Here is a 19197-nt window from a genome sequence, read left to right as displayed (position 1 = left end):
TTTCCCGGGACTGGTCTCCTGATAACATGTCCAAAGTATGTGAAAGTCTCGCCATCCTACCTGCTAAGGAGCATTCTGGCTGTCCTTCTTCCAAGACAGATTTGTTTGTGTTTGTTTGAATACTTTCAGTATTCTTCTCCAGCACCACAATTCAAATGCATTGATTCTTTGGTCTTCCTTATGCAATGTCCAGCTTTCACATACATATGTGGCGATTGAAAAATGCCATGGCTTGGGTCAGTCTCTGCTGATAACCTCCCTGAAGTCCTGAGTAACAAGAGAAAATTCAAACCAAGTGACCACACTACCATGTGCTTGACCCTACGAAATCATTTGCCCTGCTATTAATAAAGTATTTGTGTCCATCAATATTCTGACCCTCTTTGTATTCTCAATAAGAAGGACCTGACAGAATTATGATGACTTTGATCTCGTGACTTTGTGTGCACAGAATACAAGGAAGGAACAGGGTGTCTGTTGACTAACGTCTGGACCTTAAAAATTCTTTTTAAGCAGCAGGGTTCCAAAGTCGAGGTTTGTCCCTCAGATCTACAGCTGGCCTTACCTTCGGCTCTTGAGGGAATGCACCTGTGCAAACGGCTCACCTGTCTTGTTTCTGTAACACGAGGGGCTTCGAAGAATTTGTGGGGATAATGGAATGAGAAGATAATGGCATTTTCCCACAAGCCTTATGTTAAAAAGCCATCGGGCCATCAAACGCACACTCTCTACCTGGTTAATAGCCATTTAAATCAGTTACAGTTGATCAGACAAAAGACAAATTTCCATTCACTGTGATACATTAAGACCACAAAAAATGCATTGTTCAGAGCACATATTTGTTCAATGAAAACTCTCTATCTTAAATGATAAGAAACTCATTTAAGCCTGACATTCAGGAAAGAGACTATCCTTTGATGTTCTGCAGCTGGTTCATTGTTCGAGTACAAACAAGCTGAAGTTCCAAAGGTTGGTTTTCCATTGACTATCTGCACTGGCTGTTTCCTGTTTGCTCTTCACTGTAGGAGCAGTCTCACAGGTGCTGGACAGCCTGGAAGAAATCCATGCGCTTACAGACTGCAGCGAAAAGGACCTAGATTTCCTGCACAGTGTTTTCCAGGATCGGCATCTTCACACACTACTAGATGTAAGTCTGTTTTTATTTTTTTTAATTGGGGGCCAGTTGGTTATCTAGCACTACTTTATTATTTTAGCTGAATTTCCAGGTGTCCATCCTAACCATCTTATTCTCAGTTGCCTTCATCTGTGGGACACGTGGAGAAATCACCCATTGCGGAGTCCCAGCTAAGGTCCGGTTGATGTTCAGTGTGAATGCACTATAGCCTAGCAAAATCTCCCTCACACACACACAGTATATGTCTTTTAAAAAAAGAATCGAGTGAAACTCTAGCTGACTGACGGATCTGTAGTTTTACCAGAAGAAGCCACTGCACCTCTCTGGGATGGCTTTCTTCTGCATTGAGCCTTGTTCCAAAACACAGCGCCTCAAGCGTGCAAAGAAGAGAAAGAAAGGCACACGAAAAGCAGGTAAGAAGATGTTCCATCATCGACTATGACAGACTCCATGACAACAGATTGGGAGATGAAGAAAAACCAGATACTCTCGTTTCAGTCCCAGTCTCAGTAAAGTTCCTTACCTAGTGAACTCAGTCCACTCCGTAGGAAAAGAAACTTTCTTAGTGGTTTGAAATATTAATCGATATTAGTCTTTTCACAAGGGAAAAAAAAAACCTCCTTTAATCAAAGCACAGTATTTACCTTGGGATGCTTAGAACCATGTGGTGCCAACTCTGATTACTCTATCATACAGTGTAAATTAAACTAAAGCAAACTTCCCCAGAATGTATTCGGCAGCGCATTGTTCTGCGGGGTTGCTAACTGTGGATACTGACTCATAGCATCTCTGTAGACGGCTGTGAATCTTTACAGGAGCAGGTAGCTTCAACGTCCACTGCTGGCAAGCAACGAGGGCTCCCTACTTAAAGTCTCAGAGAAGCCCAAATTGGTTTACAAATGTATATTTTCTTATTCATGTAGGACACAAACTGGACTTTCAAGTTGAAAATTAGAAAAGCAGATCTGAAAAGGCAAAGGGTTTTCCAGATGAACACATTTTACAATTGTTAGTTGATGGTTATTCTGTCTTCTCACTTCCTTACAAAATTTTTCCTCCTACAGAACAAATGTTTACTGTGTAAGTTAGCAATGTTACAAAACATCATTAAATGACATATTTATCTGTCTACGCCAAAATTTGACAACTAAGTTTTGAACATTCACCCTCCATCTGTCATACCTCTGAACAGCTGCTGGTGTTTCTACAGACTGCCGTTTCCATGGCAAATAGGATGCCCTGCCTAATTAAAATTATTTTTGTGGGAAGCCTTAAAATATTTTCTGAAAATACAATTTAATCAGTGGTTAGATTAATAAAGCCAGAAATAATTTTAAATGTAGTGACTTACTTTGACAGCCTATATGTAGAGTTTTATAATAGATTAAATATTTTTTAATGTTACGATAAATTGGTACTTAAAATCTTCCGTATTTTGTATTATCTCACAGCAAACACAACTGCTATCCAGTCGATTCTGACTTCTGGCAGCCCTATCTTTACTGCAAGGTTTTACTCTTTAGGGAGAGTTAGGGTATTGCCCCATTTGGCTTGGAGTTAGCGCTGGAAAACTATAATTTTTGATTTGATGTTTTGCTTTTGTGAGATGACATTAAGTAGTCATATTTGGGAGTAGCATATTTTTGGTAGTCAGGACCCCATCCTCAGAGAGGGGGAAAGAGGACTACTACCATAATTTGGTGATAATATTCTGAGAAATTTGCGGTCTAACAAGTAACTTTTGGTGTTTGAATTGATTGACAGCCAGGAGATGTCAAAGCTAATTTTTTTGCAGTATTTTTAGCCCCCTCAATTTGTACTTAGACATTGAGTGCAGCAATGCTTATCTGAAGCCCTGCAGGACCCCATCCAACCTCAAGATCCAGTTTTTAGTGGTGTACATAAAGCTATAAGGAAGCGCAGGTATTTGACCAATAATTTCTTTTTCGATAATCTCTCTTGATTATGTGATTTGCTACAGATGATGATTTACATACAAAAAATGCTTTTTCTTTTTTGTGAAAAAAATGAAAACACGGTAACCACAAAATTCGAAAATGGTTAAATAAATTGTAGTATTTCAATATATTGGGAGAGGGGAGGAATCAGCTTCAGTAAAACTGCAACAAATATGAAAACAGGTAGGTAATATGGTCCTGTGCTGCATTTCTCTCAGGCTTGAGGTGCACTACGGCCTACGTGTTAACGCTTTTTCATTTGGCATTCTGTTTCATGTGCTACTTTTCCCCTGATGAAAACATAAGGAAGTTTTTGCTTGACTAGTTACAAATAATGAAAGATGAACCTCCCCCTCCCCCTCCCAATCCAATAGAGCAAGTTTAGCAAGGTCATAGAATCACCATCATCTCACTGCCATCGAGTCAATGTGGACTCATAGTGACCCCCTATGGGTTTCCAGACGGTAACCGTTTAGGAGAGTAGAAAACCCAGTCTTTTTCCCATGGAGCTGCTGGTGGTTTCGAACTGCCAACCATGAAGACCATAGCCCAACACATAACCACTGTACATAGCACCAGGACTCCGTAATACAAGGTCAATATATTAAAAACTGTGTCCTATATTAGAGCTGTGCTGTGGAGTAAGCAAGCCTTCGGCTGCTAACTATAAAGCTAATAGTTCAAACCCATCAGTGTGGTGAAACCTATTGGGAAGGCCCTTGTGTGAGCAGGTGCTTTGGCTTGGCTATATTCACGTTACCATGACACCAAGAGACATTGCAAACTGCTCTCACTGGGAGCAGTGACAAATAGCATCACGCAGAAATTTACCTTTCTGATGAAGCATTCACTATGAACTCTACTGACTTAAAAATGCTACATTTCTTTTATTCTCGCAAGTCTGTGAATTGTATAACATTATTTGTTTTCAGTGGAGGAATGTGTTTTAGGTCTTTCTTTCCACACTAAAGTACATATTTGTAATTTCCCAGAGGTCACTATTTTTTTTGAAAATTCTTTTCCTTTTTGGGGGGGGGGGAGAGGCATAGCATCCATGTTTTATGGCAAACCGACCTCTGTGACGACAGCTGTCGTTAGTGAGCCATTTGGCCTGAGTGCCTTCCCTGGTTTGCTCTCTGTCATCCCAAATTAGCTTCTGTTTTACATCTTTTTTGAAAGGAATGTATAATTTTCCCTGCAAGTCTCACTTGAAGATACAAGTCCTTCCAGTTTCCTTATTTGTTCAGATGAATTGCTTCTTAAAGCAGGGATTGCCGTGCACTCTGGAATACCACGCATAACGAACCGGCTCACTGAATGCCATTCTCTTGCATAGCAGCACACACAATTTCCCAAAAGGCAAAGGAATTTTCCTCAAACTTTCGAAGTGCAGCATGCAGTAATTCTCCTTTCTGCTGCACCCAAGGGGGGCAGAGGTTTCCCTGGTGAAAGGACTGTCACCTGCTCAAAGACTAGCTGGTAGCATGTGCGATGTAAGAGCACGCCTGCTTTTGCTTCTTTGCGTGGCCTTGCAAACCGTAGCTCACAAACCACCGCTGCCAAGTTAGTCTTCTCCCATTCTCCTTTCACTCCTCACCTCTACTCACCTCAAACCCACTGCCGTCCAGCTGATTCTGACTCCGAGTGGCCCTGCAGGATGGCGTAGAACTCCCTCTGTGGGATTTTGAGTTTGTAAATCTTTACGGGAATAGAAAGCGTCATCTTTCTCCAGTGGAGTGACTGGTGATTTTGAACTGCTGACCTTGTGGTTAGCAGCCCAGGACCTAACCCAGTACACCACCAAAATTCCTATAACCATCTACAATTGAAAGTAATTTTTGCTTAGGCTATTTACACAAATGGTTGGTTTCCACCTGTAGGAAATTAAAAGTCGAGAATTAATTTATTGCATCAGTAATTAAATAAAATTGCTTATGAGATGCATTCTGCTGGTGTTGATGCATTATTTTGCTTTGTTTTTCCTTGCAAAGCAGTATTTACATTCCATGTAAGTACCACTTATAAATGTAACTAGATGCTTAACGCACGGAACACACAGGTTAAGAAATGAAATTTTAACACTTTTTTTAATTGCAAGGAAATGTATTGAGCAAACTCTTCGAGCTGGTATTAAAAATTACTTTATGTCAGAAGATTGGGTTAAAAGCAAAGTAAAATACACTTTATCCTCTTCTTCTCTTACTGGGGCCTTTTCTCCTGTGCTTTATTCTACTTAATCAAGAATAGGCATTATGCTTTATTTCTTAGAGGGCTTAATTTTACAATCTTTTTTGTTTATTTTCCAGTCTTTTGCCAATAGTAAAAAAGCCTAGAGAACAGTCAAGTTAGGTCAGCTGAGGCCAGTGTTTGAGTTTCTCCGAAAGACCCGCCAGTGGCCCAGAAATCAGTTACATTAGCCAATATTGTGGAAGCCAGCTGCGATCACCACTGTACCGCCAAATGCTGCAGAGCACATTACCCTATATTGTGAAGTAGGAGGCTGAAGCAAGATGTGATTTCTTGGGTTCAAAATGAAATCCTCATGAATGCATTGTTCAAATGAGCTTGAAAATAAACGCAACTCTGTACACAGAGAATTAAGACCTAAGCCATCATGGGCCTCTCGTTGTCAGGACCCAGATATTTTTTAAACCATTTTAGGAAATCTTGAATTTGCTGGGATATGTTGATTTTTCTATTACCTTTATTCGCTATCAGAAGAAAACCATTAACAAAAGATTTCATTAGAGTAAGTTGTTAGCCTGGAGTTGTTGGGTGGTGCAAATGGTTACCGTGTTTAACTGATCACCAAAAAAGCTGACAGTTTAAATTCACCCAGAGGCACCTCAGAAGAAAGGCCTGGTGATCTACCTTTCCCAAAATTACCCCTTGAAAGTCTTATGGAGCACAGTTCTACTCTGACACACCAGGAGGGGAAATCTACTCAATAGCAAAGGAGTGGGGAATATAGGTAGATAGATATTATTACCAGGCCAGTTGAGTCCTATCATTTGATTCAAGTAAATTTGTGATAATCTTACTAAACTTTGATGTAAACTTTTCTGGAGTTTTCTAGGAAAAATAGCACACAATAAAAATTATGAATAGTAATGTGCAGATAAAATGAAAGTACGCCCATCAAGGGAATGGGAGTGTGTTACTGTGCCTTTCATCTGCATACCAAGTTCACTGCCATGGAGTCAACCCTGACTCTTAGTGACCCTGTAGGCCAGAGGAGAACTGCCCTTGTGGGTTTCCATGACTGACTGCATATCTTTAGAGAAGTGTAGAAAGCTTCATCTTTCTCCCGCGGAGCAGCAGCTGGTGGTTTCAAACTGCTGAGCTAGCAGTTGACAGCTCAATATAAAACCCACTAGGCCTCCAAGGTTCCTCTCCATCTATCTGCATATTGGAGTATTTTCTAAAAGTCAAATGTTTTATATAAATTTCATAGACTATAAATGTCCTATGTATTATGTAGACTGCATAGGAAATAAAGATAAATTATATAGAAGACAAAAATCACCACGTGACTTTTACTATTGTAAATCATATCGTAACCGAATAATGCCTAATGGGTCTTCAGTTTGCAGAATGGACAGTTTAAATGTGTTCTTCCCCTAAGTTTAATTGTAGCTTCTTAAAATTTTGAAAAAGCCACTTAAATTTTTTCAGTGGGTTTCTTTTACACATGGGTTTCCCATATCTTTGGAAGAGCATTTCCTCATGTTTAGCCCGAAGACCGCAAGTTTACATACACACCAGCAAGAGAAACAGATATTTAGATTCCTCTCAATTCCTAACTTCAGAAAATCAGGTACAGTATAATAAGTTAATATGAGTTCTCTATATTTTAGTATGAAATCCCCTTTTCCTTGAATTTTGTTGAATATCCAAAGTATTGGGAAAATACTGTTGGATATAGAAAAATACTGATGGATCTACTAGGTTCGCTCAAAAGACTTGGTTTCTGTTCACCTACCCTTCTTCAGAGATAATTCACAAAAACTATAAGCAAATTCTTAATAATGAAGTCTGTGTGTCCAGAGGAAATCACTTTAATTCCCATTGTTGCCCAGTATAATTTTGCACACACTCTTCTTATGTGCTTTATTAGAATCAAGCCAGATCTCATGACACTCTTGGTGCTAAATATTTGACTTGAGCAACCTCTGATACTTTTACAGCCAAAAGTTTCTTCAGTGTCTTTGAAGAGGGTGCTAAAATGGCGGTTACGGATGAACTCCATGCAAGTCGACAAGCACATTCATTATTTGACCCCTAATTAACAAAAGTCCTACTCTTGTCCTAGCTAATGTACCTTTCGTTTTCTTTGTGCAGCATAAAAGTGGGAAGCATAACCCCAGGGACAGTGATTTTTGTGGGTTCTCTGTCACACACTGTATCATTTTATTTGTTTCTTTATTTTAAAACTTTTAGATGTTTTTACTTTAAAGGGTTCGGGTAGAGGGCTAACAAATCAGAAGAAAGTGAGATATTGTAGAGTCTGGTCAAAAAGAAAAGAAACTTAATTTAGTTGTTTTTAAAATTAAATCAGAAATAAGATACTGAGGGATTTCATTGTCTTCATGTCTGCTGGTGTCGTCCCAGGAGAGCTAAATTTCATATTGCCTGTTGTTTTCTTCTCTGTTTGAAACCCACCAAACCCAAGCCACTGCTGTGAAGTCTAATGTGAGTCATAGGACTGAGTAGAACTGTCCCAGGAGGTTTCCAAGACTGTAATCTTCAAGGAAGCACAATCCTGTGTCCTTCTCCCACGGAGCAGCTGATGGATTTGAACTGCCAAAAAGCAACCCATCTAAAATGTGCAATGTGGCTCCTAACTGAGCTATGGGTGGCCATATCTGACGCCATGGCAAAGACTGGTGTCTGTGAGTGAGACAGGGTGGGACAGTCTGTTCCTCATGCAGCTGTTCACATCTCTTGGGTTTGCCTTTTTTTTTTTTAGTGTGCTGAATGTAAAATGTGCTGATAACTGTAATGCCATTAGAAAAAGAACACAAATATTTATAGATTTCTTCTTGTTTTCCCTCTAGGGATCATTAGCTACCATTTTTCCCTCCCTCCAACTCACTGTCCCCACCTCAGTTTTGCAAATACACTTCTTCACATTTCAGGAAAGCAAGTAACAAGCACAAATATGTTCATATCAGTCCGCCCTGGATTTAAGCTTCTAGAACAGGAGTCGGCAAGCTGTGGTCTTCAGGTTAAGGCAGCTACTTGGTTTTGTAAATTAAGTTTTATCAGAACAGAGACATGCCCATTAATTTATGGATTGTCCCTTGTTGATTTTGCTCAACATAGCCAAGTTGAGTAGATGCACCAGACACTGTGAAGCCTACCCTATTTCTTCTCTGGCTAGATAACGTGAGAAGATTACCCATTGGTGTCAAGTCAGTTCCAACTCAGTGGTCCTATAGGACAGGGTAGAACTGCTCCTTAGAGTTTTTGAGACTGTATAGCTCTTCACAGGAGCAGACAGCGTCATCTCTCTCAACCATCAATCCGGCGATTAGCACCCTGATAAGCAACCCACCATGCCAGCAGGCCTTAGCTACTGTTGCTATAACAGAGTTGATGGCCTTAACAAATGGAAATGCATTCACTCACCGTTCAGGATGCTCAATGTCAGAATGAAGACGCCAACTCTAGGGGAGGCTTTCTTGATCAGCCAGAGGGGGAGGTACTAGTCTCCTTTCATCATCTGTGAGTCTGATGTTCTTTGGAGAGCTCTGTGTATCTTGGCATAAATCTTTCCCTGGATCTAAGAGGCTCAACCCAGGTACTTGTTTTTAGACAAAGGACAAACTCCACTCCTGGCTCTTCTTTCTTGGTAGCTGTAGATTCCTCCAATATCTGCTCAGCTGTCTAATTTCTATCTTCAAAAAGATGAACTCAAGATACAGTAGGCACACAAAATATAGTCCTATTGATTGTATCCTTTCACATGCAAACAACTGCCCCTCACCCAGTCCCTGGAAATAGACATCGTTCTTGGTGAAGTAGAGGGGCGGCAAAAAAGAGAAAGACCTTCCTGCCACAAGGTGGATCAACACAGTGGCTGCAACAATGGGCTCAAACATAAGAACGATTGTGAAGATGGCCCAGGCCCCAGTGTACATAGGGTCCCTATGAGTCAGAATTATCGGCACCTAGCTACAACAATCCTGCCTTATTAGTATCGTGGAGGTGAGGATTTACAGCACAAAGGATAATTACATCAGATGACTGAATGGAGGATAACTACATCATCTGGAGAATCATCATCTAACCAAGTTGACACATCTTTGGGGAGACAGTTCAATCCATACCACATGGCAAAGTGAACAATCGGTTAGTTAATATCTTTTAAATCACATATCATTTAGTGTTTTTCCCCGTGATCTATTATCAGCATTCTCTCTACAATGCTTTCCCAAATGTTTGCAGAAATTGTCTCCTGGGTGCGAGACACTGTAATACACGCCGAGAAACTATGGTATGGATGAAAGAGTAATGTCAAGGAGCCAGGCGACTAGTCCCTGCTCCTCTTGAACTGTATGACCCAGAGCACACTGCTTCACCTCCCCGGACCTCAAGCCTCATCTTTGTAACATGGGGAAGTTTAACCATGATAATGTAGCAGGCCTTTTTAACCTTGACATGTTTACTAATTAAGTCAAGCTTGAAGCACAAGTACAAGTAATTAAATATGGTTAATATATATCTTAATTTTTAAGAAAATTTTTCAAATCAGGACCCAAAGCAAATGATACTTGGTTCTTAAAGAAACCAGCTAAAATCTATATTCCCATTGTGCTTATTTTTATGATTTTTTTCAATGTCCGTTGTATAATTCTTGTGGATCAGTAGGGTCACCTTGATGCAGAATTGACTGGAAGAATCAGGTGATAAATACCTGTCTACTCTTTCCCATGTGCCGTACTGTTTCCTAAAGTTAAAGGGTTCATGGGTCTGGATATGGAAAATAGCCACTCGCAATGACCATGTTCGATAATCATATACTTCAGGCAGCCAATTACGAAGACCTGCTTTTAAAGCTGTAGCCTCTATCCACTGGAGGGTTGGCAAACACAAGAAATTATGTGAATATAGTATTTAGATATATGTATGCAGCCTGTAAACAAGTTTGTTTTTCCCAACTATATTCCCTTCAGAAATGCTCTGATGGATCTCCCTTTCCCCACTCATATAAGTTAAGATTTGCAGTTCTGTATGACAGAAAACTCCCCAATTACAGTGGGTTGAACAAGAGGGATTTTTCACTTCGTGTGAACTAAATTCGAAGATTAAGCAGACCATGAGTGGTAAAAACCAAAAACCAAACCTCAATGCTGATGTACAGGGAGTTCCATATCAGAGAACCAGGCTCCTTCCCTCTAGCTATTCCGCCACCATGAGCACCATGGCCTCCAAAAGGACTGATCAAGCTCCAATTAGCACATCTCCATTGGAGCCAGGAAGACAAAGAAAGGGGAAGGTGGGGAGAGGCTGAGCAGGCTTTCTCCTTCTTTCAGTCATTGCATTTCCTATTTACATTTTAAACATTCCGCTGCGTGCAGCACATGCACTTAAGTTTCCAAGGGCAGAACTTAGTTGCACGGTCACACTTGGCTGCAGGAAAAACACCAGCGTAATTTCAAAAATCCTCTCACTAGAAAGTGGAGGCCAAAGGCAATCTCTGCCACACCACGCCTAGAGGGCATCTTGGAAGGATCACATTCCTTTAAAGAATTAGAAAGCTCGGTCCAAATCAGACATTTAATATCACGTGTAATTTATAAGCTTGTGCCTTCTCCCTAACTCAAGACTGAGGTGGGAGTCTTTTCTTTCACCAACATGGAGCTGTTCTTCAGACTTCTAGGACTGGGCTAGAGAGAAAGGATTAGATTAAAGGGGCAAAAGTCCCATTCGTGAGCAGATGCTGCGTGTGTGGTTCTCTCTTGGTTGTTGATGTCCTTGATGTGGCAGACTTCCAAATGTTAGCGCTGATCTTTGTTGCGAACATAAGACTTCTGCTTTGTCAGCATACTCTGCGGCTAGCCCAGCAGCACCCTGTTGGCTCTTGCCTCCGGGTGTTCTCTCATATTAATTCGGGGTCTTCTGGTTGGTTTTATACAGGCAGCCTTCTTAGGCAGGGTTCCCTCGAGATGGCTACCTTCTAAGGCATCTCCTTGGCTTATGAGAAACACACACATTGTGGTCCAACGTAACTGGGTGTGGGCTGCCCAAGGCAGCCTTCTGCTAAAAAGAGGCTGGCACCCAGGCTGTTCCTCCTACTGCAATTAGTACTACAGTACTACTCTCAAACTTCTGTCCCGAGCTTAAGATTTACAGATGCCTAAAGGCTTTATCAGATTTCTGGACCCCCTTCTGAAATTCTGATTCAGTATGCCTGAAGTGGGATCCAAGAACCCATACATATATACTGCCACAATGTATCAAGAAACCGCATTTACATCAGACCTACGGAGCCATGCTTAATATGGCAAGAGCAAAGCAAAAAGCCTCCCACTGATAGAATGAGAGCAGTCTGGGGAGATGTGGGATTATTGTGGCTGTAATTGTCAATACTCTCCCCCTTCCCATCCCTCTGGTTTCCCTGCCCCTCCTTGCTATCTCATCTTTGCTTTTAAGCAAATGCTGCCTGTTTGGTCTCCTACAGTAAACTTATTGCCGAGTTTCAATGATTTGAGAAGATGTCCACTTGCGTTTTATCAAAACGGTAGCCTTAGTCCTAACCTCAAAATTCCCCTTTGCATTTTATTTTATTTTTTAATCATTTTATTAGGGACTCATACAACCCTTATCGCAATCCATACATACATCAATTGTGTAAAAGCACATTTGTACATTCATTGCCCTCATCGTTCTCAAAACATTTCCTCTTCACTTAAGCCCCTAGCAGCAGTTCCTCATTTTTTTCACCTCCCTCCCCACTCCCCCTCCCGGATGAACCCTTGATAATTTATAAATTATTATTTTGTCATATCTTGCCCTGTCCGACATCTCCTTTCACCCACTTTTCTGTTGTCCATCCCCCAGGGAGGAGGTCACATGTAGAACCTTGTAATCGGTTCCCCCTTTCCAACCCATCTTCCCTCCACCCTCCCAGTATCGCCACTCTCACCACTGGTTCTGAGGGGTCATCCACCCTAGCTTCCCTGTGTTTCCAGTTCCCATCTGTCATAGTGTAACCCCTTCGCCTTTTAATGTATACCAACAAGACTAGCAAACCCTGGTGGTTTGCGTTGGGTTGCTAACCACCAGGTCAGCAGTTCAAAACCACCAGCTGCTCTTCGGGAGAAAGATGGGGCTTTCTATTCCTATAGAGTTACAGTCTCAGAAACTCACAGGGGCAGCTCTACCCTGTCCTGTAGAGTCACCATGAGTCAGAATTAACCCGATGGGAGAGAGAGAAAATTTCTGAGGGAACATGTCTGCAGCCCATTAGGTGTTGGACAAGACTTGTTTGAGCACCCTTTGTTTGGAATACGTCTGTCCATGTATGAACTGAAACCCTAAAAGCACTACTTTTAAATTTTACCTTCATATTTATTTAACCTCCTTGCATGTAGGAGTACTCTATGACTAATACCATCCTTTAAAAAGAGTCCCTGCTGGATTGTTCTCCTTAGGGACTCTCTTGTATGCTGTGGCCCAAATATTTGCCAGTCATAAAGATTTATCTTCCATCAGTAGCTACACATCAACTGGAATCAGAAGAGTACTTTGAGGCATTGTTGGGTCTCTCAACAAACACCACTGGTATGCACAGCGGTAGAAGGAAAACAAAGACCAAAACCAACAACAACAAAAATCCCCACCTATTTTCGAGAAGTTAGAAAATAGAGGTGTTTCAGACTAATCAAGCTAATTTTTAACTTTTCAAAGCACACTTTTGACTATAGGGCATTTTGTTTGACATAAAAATCAAGCTTTAACTGCATTTCTGAACTACAGAAATTGTTCTCCAGAAACTGAAATTAATTTCCTCCTAAAAGTCAAGCTTTGGCTCACTTGTGGTTGTAGGGTTTTAAAATAGATTTCGTTTCTCTGCCGTGTCTTCCCACACTCTTTGAATTTGCCGATTCCAAAGGAAGACATTTATGTCCGTGATTTCATCTTGAAAGATGCCGGCACTGACACTGTTAATGAACAACCCTAGTCAAACAAGCATAAACCTTTTGTGAGAACATTCCTTCCTAGAAGGAGTTGGGTTTGCCCTTTCCCAAGATTTAGGTTTCTGTGAAAATTCTTTCAGCCTTGTCTTGGCCAGAAAACGCTCTTTCATTTTACTCCGCATTCATTTTCATGTTGTTGGATGTTGTTTCTACCAGAGGAGGAAAAAATTTCCTCTTTAAGAGGAAAACCGTTTCTAGTGAAATAGTAAGTATGCGGCTCTGAACTTGAGCAAAGGATATGTGTTGACGGGCTTTTCTTCATTCTTTGTAGCTGTATGACAAAATTAACACGAAGTCTTCACCACAAATCAGGAATCCTCCAAGTGATGCAGTACAGAGAGCCAAAGAGGTAAGTGATCTATTTTGTCACTGTGTTTGGGTGTCACATTCTCTACCTTAATTGAGAGCACCTGCGCTGCAGAGTGAGGGGACGTTTCCTTGGGGCCACAGTGCGTCTCATATACTGAGATGTGGTATTTGGAAGTTCATCACACCACACAGGCAAATCTCAGCAATCATATTGCCTTAGCAGATTTCTGCTTCTACCACATAAACTTAAAACAGGTTAGCATGTCCGTTTTGCCTCTCGCTCTCGTTTATGTTACTTCACTTGGTAGAAATAGATATGCCCTGAAATTTTGAGGTGGTTTTTCAAAGGTGGCCATGCTTGAGACATATCTGTTTGTAATTCACACTAAGTTCAAAACATTGTCTTCATAACTTGTGAGTGTACAGGGTTTGCTTGTCTCCATGAAAAATTTGTTTTTAGAACTGTTATACAGACATCAGCTTACAGAAAGTTTCAGAGATGGAAATTCATCTGTTACCTATATTAATTCATTTTCCCATCACCTCAGTACCAAAATGCTTACTTTTGCCTAACCTGTTTCAGTCACTATTTAGCTGAATACAAATGTTTGTATAGTTGCGATCAATCCTAACTTTATATAATAAATCATTTTCCATGCTTTTACTTTTCTTCATAAATATGAATTCTAATGATTATATAATTTCTTGGCTATCATTAAGTGAAAATCAACTTCCCCCATGGTTAGACACAGGTTTCTTTGTGTGTTTGTTTTGTGTTTTGATGTTACAAAGGTTTGTATGCAAGTAAGCATTTCTCCCTTTTTAAAAATTGATATCTTAGAAAATGAGCATACTAAGTAAAAGAGTAGGCAAGACTGCAAACGCATGCCCTCTCATGACATACAGAGTATATCCACGGATGAACAGACGGATCACACAGTCTGTCAGGCCTGCTCCCTAGCTCAGGGCACCAGCAAGGTGTTGCCTCTGACCGCCTACTAAGTGCTCATTCGAAGAGCTGAGAGTAAGCCATCACCAATGTGACTCCCCACCTGATCTTCATAGTACCCCAGTCGAAAGAATCTGACACACTAAAGGGACAAGCCAGTAAATGCGTGGGGAAGGCCTCAGTCAAAATAGATGATTTAGTGCTTGTGTTTCACCAGGAGAGAACTTGGAAGCATACAATAAGCAAAGGCAAATTGGTTTAGCATCATTACCCAAAACAAAACCACAACCCACTACCATGGAGCCAATTCTGACTCATACCTATTCTATGTAAAGTTCCGGTTTCCGAGACGAAATCTTTTCATGAGTAAGCAGCCTCATCTTTCTCCTGAGGAGTAGCTGGTGGGTTTGAACTATTCACCTTGCAGTAATCAGTCCAATGCCTAACCCACTGTGCCACCAGGGTTCCTTATCACCGTAAAGCAATATGAATTAACAGCTTATCTATCCGCTGTGAAAGCAGGACCATTTGTGTGGAAAAGAAAGAGCCCCTGTCATTTTGGTTTGTGTGTGTGTTTATCCCAGAGCTGGTGGTTAAGTAGCACAGAATATTATAGGTATGACATTGAAATCCAAGCATGAGGCCAAATGACCTCCCAAGTTCCTTGTCTGCCCTAGTATGAAGGCTTTGTCATCGTCTCCAGAGTGAAGCTGGAGGGATTCCTTGGTGGGTGGAGGGAGGGAGTTGTGTGCCCCTAAGATGCAGTCCTGCTGAAGGCATCCTCAATTGGTTAGACTTGGGGAATTGAGTTTAGTGTAACATATGAAACTGCTCTGTGAATCCAGCCACACACAGTTCAAATAGCAGCAACATGTTTCTTCTGAAGCCAGGGCAGAGACTAGCCCCGTGGCTCGTGTCACATAAGTTTTACATGGTTAAAATCCATCTTAGCCATCCTGGATTGTTTGGGAAAGCCAGTCTGATCCCAAACCAGCCATTTCCACCTGTTGAGAGAGAATATTCAAGTGAAGCACATTTGAATGGGAGAAGCGCGTTGTTCTCACTATTCTTACTGTTGTCTGGGATTCCCTGGCGATTAATCTGAGGCGCTATTAGCAAAGGCGTAGTTTGCTCTGTTGGGGGAGCTGAGTGTGAAGAATAACATTGACCCATTAGGCTCGAAGGAAAATTGCTTAAGAGTTTTTCTTCTTCAAATTATGTTTGCTTGAACCTATATCATTTTGATCTTGCAAAAAGGGCCTTGTGATTTCTGCCGATATAAAAGAAAGCTGTTATTAGCTTTATTACAGATTATTTTTTATGGTGAATTTGGAAAAGGATTTGTAGAGCTATTTTCCCATTAAGTTAATTAAATTACTTAACCATATAATAAATATGTTATATATGGACTTATTTTATTTTTATATTTTTTAGTAGCCTCTTAGGTTATAGTTGGTTACTGTGGACAGACTATTACAGCAACTTGTTTTCCTTTGTTTTCTTCTTTTTATTCTTGTTTTATTTCCATCAGTACAGTTCTTTGAATTAATGACCTTTGAAGCAAATGATGAGAATTGTTTTTCCAAAATAATTGTTGAGCCTGCCACAAAAACCCATTCCTAATTTAAAATTTAATATAATTTAATATTTTCTAGCTCTTGTATCATGCTTGAAGTACTTATTACATATATTTCTTATTTTTCAGGTATTGGAAGAAATTTCATGTTACCCTGAGAATAATGATGCGAAAGAACTAAAGCGTATTTTAACACAACCTCATTTCATGGTGAGTAACATTTGAATTCCCATAAAACTAAAAGAAAAATTTAATAACCCTCATAAAGTACCACTTGCTTTGTCAAATATATCTTTCTCCATGGACTATTTAGCTGCATAGTACTAAGATGGCATATTCTGTTTATCCATATATGAGGGGAGCTTCAAAGAGTTTCTGGGAAAATTCCATTTTCTTTTAATTCCATTTTCCACACACTTTTTCAAGCCCTCTCATAATATTTATCTCTCCATATAGTGTTCAGACTACATACAATGTTTCTCTATATGTTATTAAGATTATAATACTAGGTAACACCAAACACATGACCATCGTTTTGTTTACTTTGTATCACAGTTGTAGGGAGGCTGTTTCAGAAAGTGCAACACATGGGCTTGCCTTACGTCAAAATCAACAACTAATTTAGTTTGTCTATCAGATTGGCTATCTGTGAGCTTTGACATACAGATATTTGAAGAAACAATATCTTTCCAACTTTAACCCAGGCTTTAAAGTGGAATTTTCTTCTCAAAGTGACCACTTCGAAGCAACTCCATATTCACCCTCACTCTCCTACCAAGAGCATAATTCTTAAAGACAGGTGACGCCTCCGATGAGTTGTAGTAGGAAATCAGATTTTACACCTTTAAGTGGGTGCGTTTTTCACGGATTATGTTATAAAGCTAGGGACTGACTCAAACCCCACCTATTCTGTGACAAAATGCCCTAACCTCTAAAATCTACATTGATCTCCCCTTTCTTCCCTCACTTTGCACTTGTTTATATTACCCTGCATGGAGTTCTAATACATGCTCCTGTGCAGGGAGCCCTAGTAGGTTAGGCATTGGGCCACTAACCTTGAGGTTGGTACTTCAAGCCCACCAGCCACTCCATGGGAGAAAGATGAAGCTGTCTGTTCGCATAATGATTTACAGTCTCAGAAACCCTGCATAGGATCAACTATGAGTTAGAATCAACTCCAATGGCAGTGGGTTTGGTTGGATTGGTGGGCAGCCTAGTGCTTGACTCTAGTGGGAAAGTTCTGCTTTGAGCATTGTACTCTTAGAAAAACTCCAGACTCACTGGTGTCGAATCATTTCTGACTCATACAGACCTTATAACACAGAGTAGAACCACCTCTGTGGGTTTCTGAGGCTGTAAATCTTTACGGGAACAGAAGGCCTCATCTTTCTCCAATGGACCATCTGATGGCTTTGAACTGTAGACTTTGTGGTTAACAGCCCAACATATAACCCACTATGCCACTGGGACTCCTGTGTGCTCTCTTAAGCGCTACCTATGTGGTATCAAATTGACAACAGCAACTTAAAAGGTTATATAGAAACCTTAGAGGGCAGTGAGATTATTGTTAATGGCCAAAGGCAAACTCAGAAGAAAGGTGAATAGTTATAGAACTTAAAGAATGTAATGTCAGTGTCACTGAATTTTATATTAGAAACCCTCGAATCGGTGTATGTCCTGCTGTGTATATTTTCAACAAGTAAAATAGAATGAAAATTTAAAACCCAAGTACATGAACTAAAAAGACCACATATTGTATAATTCCATTGGTGTATAATATCTAGAATAGATAAACCATAGATACAAAATGTAGACTAGTTTTCTTAGGACTAGCGAGAGTTGGGGGAATAAGAAAAGTTGGTTCACGGGTCTAGGGTTTCTTTTTAGAACAATGAAAATCTTCTAAAAGTAATGGTTGTCATGGTTATACAACTCAATGAATAAATTAAATGCCATTGACTCATAAAAAGAAATCTATGCCCTATCTTTAGAAATCATGATAAAAATAATCCTTTTTACTAATAACTAATCTTGTTTTCATTTACTTCATTCTTTCAAATACATTTTAGAAAAGATCCATTACTTATTGCAGTTACAAAATATGAAACATAAAGAATTGAGACCCCCCCCAAAAAAAGAAAGATAAAAGGCAAATGTCTTATGCTTTAGTAGACTAGAAAGTTACTTCTTAATTTTTTCCTTTTAGGAATATGACCTAGAATGACAGCAGCAAAAAAATTTAACCAAAAAAAAATTTTAACCAGATTTTGCACCCTGCTTTTCCAAAAATAAGATGGTTAAATCACCTAAAGTTGTCATTTAAAGTTTTATCATTAAGTGGTAGATTTTTTTTTAAGTAGCAGATTGTGTCATTTTCAGTTTGGGAGTCTTTTTTTCTTTTCTGTAAACTAAAATGTATATATTTTTTCTATTCATTGTCAATCAGTGAATTTTTAAAATTATTCTGGCACAAAGATATAATTTGCCCCATACATACCCTTACTACAGTACCAAAAATGAAAGTATTTCTTTCTTATTATATGATTATTCTTAAGTAATTAAGAATAGCAGCTATTTTAGCTTAGTAGCAATTGCTGAATCATACCTTATGATAGGATTTCCTTATTGTTTCATTTCACACTATCATTTTTAAATGACTCTTCTTAATGATCTGTAAGTGGCTTCTTTTTAATTCCCTTTTAAAAAGTTGTTTCTGTTTGCACGTGAATTAGAGCTTTACTTCAAGTTCTGTTTTATGGTAATAATCTTTTCTACAGTGGTAAATTGTGGTTAATATTAAATACAGCCTTATTTGGTAATATAGTTTGAGCTTGTTTTTTTCCTAAATTTGATTTGGGTATTATTTTATGACTGTGAGCTTATTTTTCCTTATAAATAATATATTAAATACAAATATCTAATTAAATAATTGAAAAGAATGAATAGAACTCATTTGCAAAAAATGCAAAGAAATAACATAAACACTTTTTTCTACCCATGAAACCCTCACAGACTGTTGTTGCCCTGCTGAGCGCTGCTTGTCTATATCTCCTCCAGCCACACAG

At 39.7% G+C, this 19197-nt stretch overlaps 1 protein-coding gene across 8 annotated transcripts in view; it reads left to right on the top strand.

Moving 5' to 3' along the window:
- CASK (calcium/calmodulin dependent serine protein kinase) overlaps positions 1 to 19197 on the top strand; it is a 450866-nt gene that overhangs the window by 377045 nt on the left and 54624 nt on the right. For all 8 annotated transcript variants that reach the window (XM_075539425.1, XM_075539421.1, XM_075539419.1 and 5 more), the window contains exons 11-13: positions 1026 to 1147; positions 13570 to 13647; positions 16262 to 16342. In XM_075539425.1, the coding sequence (XP_075395540.1) occupies positions 1026 to 1147; positions 13570 to 13647; positions 16262 to 16342 (281 nt within the window). The remainder of the gene's footprint in view (positions 1 to 1025; positions 1148 to 13569; positions 13648 to 16261; positions 16343 to 19197) is intronic.

This window comes from Tenrec ecaudatus, chromosome X (genome assembly GCF_050624435.1).
Source record: "Tenrec ecaudatus isolate mTenEca1 chromosome X, mTenEca1.hap1, whole genome shotgun sequence".
NCBI classification, from domain to species: Eukaryota; Metazoa; Chordata; class Mammalia; order Afrosoricida; family Tenrecidae; genus Tenrec; species Tenrec ecaudatus.
Note: the sequence above shows the minus strand (reverse complement) of the source record. Positions and strands in the feature narration are given on the sequence as shown.